Source organism: Pterocles gutturalis, unplaced genomic scaffold, assembly GCF_000699245.1.
Source record: "Pterocles gutturalis isolate BGI_N339 unplaced genomic scaffold, ASM69924v1 scaffold2464, whole genome shotgun sequence".
In the NCBI taxonomy this organism is placed as follows: Eukaryota; Metazoa; Chordata; class Aves; order Pterocliformes; family Pteroclidae; genus Pterocles; species Pterocles gutturalis.
This window is the reverse complement of record NW_010132887.1, coordinates 1-3674: the sequence shown is the minus strand read 5'-3', so window position 1 is coordinate 3674 and position 3674 is coordinate 1. Positions and strand designations below refer to the sequence as shown.

Genomic DNA, 3674 nt, shown 5'->3' with positions numbered 1-3674 from the left:
GACACGGTGTCGAAGGCCTTGCTAAAGGCAGGGAGGGGGGGTGCAGTCAGTCCACTGCTCGTTCCTCCTCAGGCCAGGGCTCCTCACAGTCTTTCCCAGCTGCAGCGTGGGGTCCCTTCTTACAGGAGAGTCCTTCTCAGGAACTGCTCCAGCGGGAGTCCTTTCCACACAGGACACAGTCCCCTGACGACTGCTTGGCTCTGGGGTAGGTTTCTCCTAAAATCGTGGGGTCCTCCACAGCTGCATCTTCTCATGGGCTGCACCAAGGGACAAACCGTGTGTCACCATGAATCTTCACCAGCTGCAGGGGAGACTCCGGAGGCAGTTCTCTCCTTGCTTCCCTTCTCTGACCAGAGTGTCGTGTGGTCCTTCCTCTCAAAATCCCACTTCTCTCTCCGCCACCATCAGCTCCCGAGGAAACTCTCGGGCGAACCATGGCAGAGGCGTGGGCTACGGCAGGTCGCTTTGCAGAAGCCGAGCAGGCAGCTGGGCAGCCGGGCCAGTCCACCTGAGCCAGGCCCTGCCTGGGGCCACGCCACCCCCATGCTCATCCCAGGGCCATGGCGGAGGGAGGAAGCCGCGGGGTGGCAACAGATTGTTTTACGCACCGGCAACGCGGGAGGAAAAGCAGAACCATGACCCTCACCGTGCCTTGGGGCTGGAGCGAGTTTGGCAGGTGGCTGCGGCTCTCGTTGGTTTGGTTCCCCCATTGCCCTGCTCATTTATTCACCAGTTTCTTTTTTTTTTTTTTTTTTCACTCAGCAAGAGACGGTGCCGCCTGCGCATGCTGGACGTGACGGGTCTCCAGGACATTGACACCAATGGCGGGCCGGAAGGGATGAGCCTTTGGTCCGGCACGGTGGCGTTGGCCAAAGCCTGCCTCGAGGTCTCCAAACACCAAAGTGAGCTCCTGAACCACGGCTCCAAGCGCCTCAAAGGTCCCTCCGGTGCCTTGGCGGCTCCGCGATCCATCGCCGTGGAGGTTCACACTGATTTCTTCGTCAACAGTACGTCCTACGGCGTCGTGCGCGATGCCCTGCAAACCACCAGTCCCCTGTGCCTGAAATGCCGGGATTTCCACGCCGAGGAGCTTTCTGTTGCCGGCACCGTGAATTTGTTGGAATCCCTGGATCCCGCCAGCGTTCGGCGAGTGGATTTACGCTTCAGCAACCTGGGGCTGCCCGGTCTTTGCGCCGTTTTACCGCATCTCACCCGATTCACCAACCTTCTCAGCCTCAAGCTACCCTACAGCAACGTCGACGTCCGACGACTCCCAGGGGGGATGGATTCCAGCCTCCGGTGCGTCGCCATGCAGCTGGGGAGGCTGCCCTGCCTCAAGGAGCTCAACTTGGCTTCCTCCAGGCTTTCGGGGAAACTGAGGCATGTTCTCAGGTAAATTCCTGGTGGAGCAGATCCCCAGCCTGCTCTTTCCATGCCCCGGGAGGGGGAAATTCCTGGGTTTTTGTTCGTGTGCGTGGGGGGCTTGGGATCGGGAGGGATTTGACGCTGTTCCCTAACACGGTTCCTCTGGGAATACGGGAAGCAAAGATTTAATTTCCCTCCCGGTGTGGTGACGGCTTCGGGGAGCTCACGGCTTGTTCTCCACCCCCCGGCAGTGACGTGCAGGCTCCCCTGGAAAGCCTGGAGCTGCCCTTCTGCTGCCTCCTTCCCAACGACCTCGCCTTCCTTTCCCAAAGCCTCCACGCTCCAGCGCTGAAGAAATTGGACCTGAGTGGGCACAATTTTTCTGAAAACCTTCTCCAATTCCTCCGGGATCTCCTGGAAGAGGCTTCGGTCTCTCTCCTCCACCTGGATCTCACGGAATGCCGCCTGACGGACTCCCGGCTGGAAGCTCTGTTGCCAGTGCTCTGCCGTTGCTCCCGCCTCCGCTGCCTGGGATTTTTTGGCAACCCACTTTCCACGCCGGGACTCAAAACCTTATTACAGAAAACTCTGATTCTCCGGGATTTACGCCTGGTTTACTACCCGTACCCCGTGGATTGCCGGAGCCAGGATCTGCCCTCCACCTCCAGCTGCCTCTTCAAGGACGAGGTGGATGAAGAGCGTTTTGCTGCGGTGAGCACCGAGCTGTGTCACATGCTTCGGAGCTCCGGCAGAGCCAACGTCGTCTGGACCACCGACATCTCCCGGGATGACACCGTCGATTTCTTCACTGTGTAGCAACACTCGGAGCCTCATCCCGCTGTGCCACAACCCCTAAGCCTCCTCAAATTTGGCATTTCCTCCTCATCCCGATGCTTCTTTGGTACCTTGTCCCTTTTGTTGTCACTGCGGCACTGGCATCAACCCCAACCCGGGGAACTGGTGGCACTGGGACAGCGCCGCTCAGCGTCCAAACCCTCCTCAGCCAATTAATTAACGGTTAATAAACTGCTGCCGCTCGGGCGGTGTCGCGGTTACGGCACAAACCGTACTTGCAGCACTGGTTCCAGGTAGACCCTCCCATCACCCCGGCCTCCTGCCTCAGCCCCCGAAAACCCTCCCCGGACCCCAAATCCTTTGGGGTTCCTCGGCACCTCAGAAATGGCAAAGCTCGGCCGCGGGGTTGAAGCTTAGGGACTTGGGGCATCTTGGGGACATGGAGCATCTTGGGGACATGTGGCATCTTGAATGGGGGGACTTGGGACTTCTTGGGGTCCTGGGGCATCCTTGGGACTTGGGACATCTTGGGGACATGGGGCATCACAGGGACTTGGGCATCTTCGGGACTTGGGGCATCCTGGGGACATGGAGCATCTTGGGGACATGGGACATCTCAGGGTCTTGGGGCATCTTGGGGTCAGGAACTTGGGGTGTCCTGGTGACATGGGGCTTTTTGGGGACATGAGGCTTCTTATGGCCTTGGGGCATCTTGGTGTCTTGGGGCATCCTGGGGACATGGGGCATCCCAGGGACTTGGGGCATCTTGGGGACATGCGGCATCTTGGTGTCTTGGGACATCCTGGGGACTTGGGACTTCTTGGGGTCCTGGGGCATCCTGGGGACTTGGGCATCTTGGGGACATAGGGCATCCTGGGGACTTGGGACATCTCAGGGTCGGGGACTTGGGGCATCCTGGGGACATAGGGCTTTTTGGGGACATGGGATGTCTTGGGGACATGGGACTTCTTATGGCCTTGGAACATCTTGGGGACATGGGGCATCCCAGGGACTTGGGGTATCTTGGGGACTTGGGACTTCTTGGGGTCCTAGGGCATCCTGGGGACTTGGGGCATCTTGGAGACATGGGGCATCTTGAGGACATGGGACATCCCAGGGACTTGGGCATCTTGGGGATGTGGGGCATCCTGGGGACATGGGGTGTCTTGGGGACATGGAGCTTCTTATGGCCTTGGGGCATCTTGGTGTCTTGGGAGATATTGGGGACTTGGGGCATCTTGGGGACTTGGGCATCTTGAGGACCTGGGGTGTCCTGGGGACTTGGGGCATCCTGGGGACTTGGGACATCCCAGGGACTTGGGCATCTTGGGAATGTGGGGCGCCCTGGGGACATGGGACTTCTTGGGGTCCTGGGGCATCCTGGGGACTTGGGACATCTTGGTGTCTGGGGACATCCTAGGGACATGGGAATTCTTGGGGACATGAGGGATCCTGGGGACTTGGGACCCCAGGGACGGTCACCAGGAGCTGGATGGGGGGGTGACAGTGGAGCG

At 59.5% G+C, this 3674-nt stretch overlaps 2 protein-coding genes across 2 annotated transcripts; one reads left to right on the top strand and one right to left on the bottom strand.

Moving 5' to 3' along the window:
• Positions 1 to 762: 762 nt before the first annotated feature.
• On the top strand, positions 763 to 2181 carry LOC104467286 (leucine-rich repeat-containing protein 14-like; the record flags this gene model as incomplete). The annotated part of the gene is made up of 2 exons (XM_010081015.1): positions 763 to 1392; positions 1617 to 2181. Coding segments are annotated over 2 exons (1195 nt in total), but the record flags the coding sequence as incomplete, so codon positions are not given.
• Positions 2182 to 2703: 522 nt separating this feature from the next.
• On the bottom strand, positions 2704 to 3075 carry LOC104467285 (putative uncharacterized protein DDB_G0291608; the record flags this gene model as incomplete). Its single annotated transcript, XM_010081014.1, is given in 1 exon segment — positions 2704 to 3075. A coding segment is annotated over 1 exon segment (372 nt), but the record flags the coding sequence as incomplete, so codon positions are not given.
• Positions 3076 to 3674: the final 599 nt, after the last annotated feature.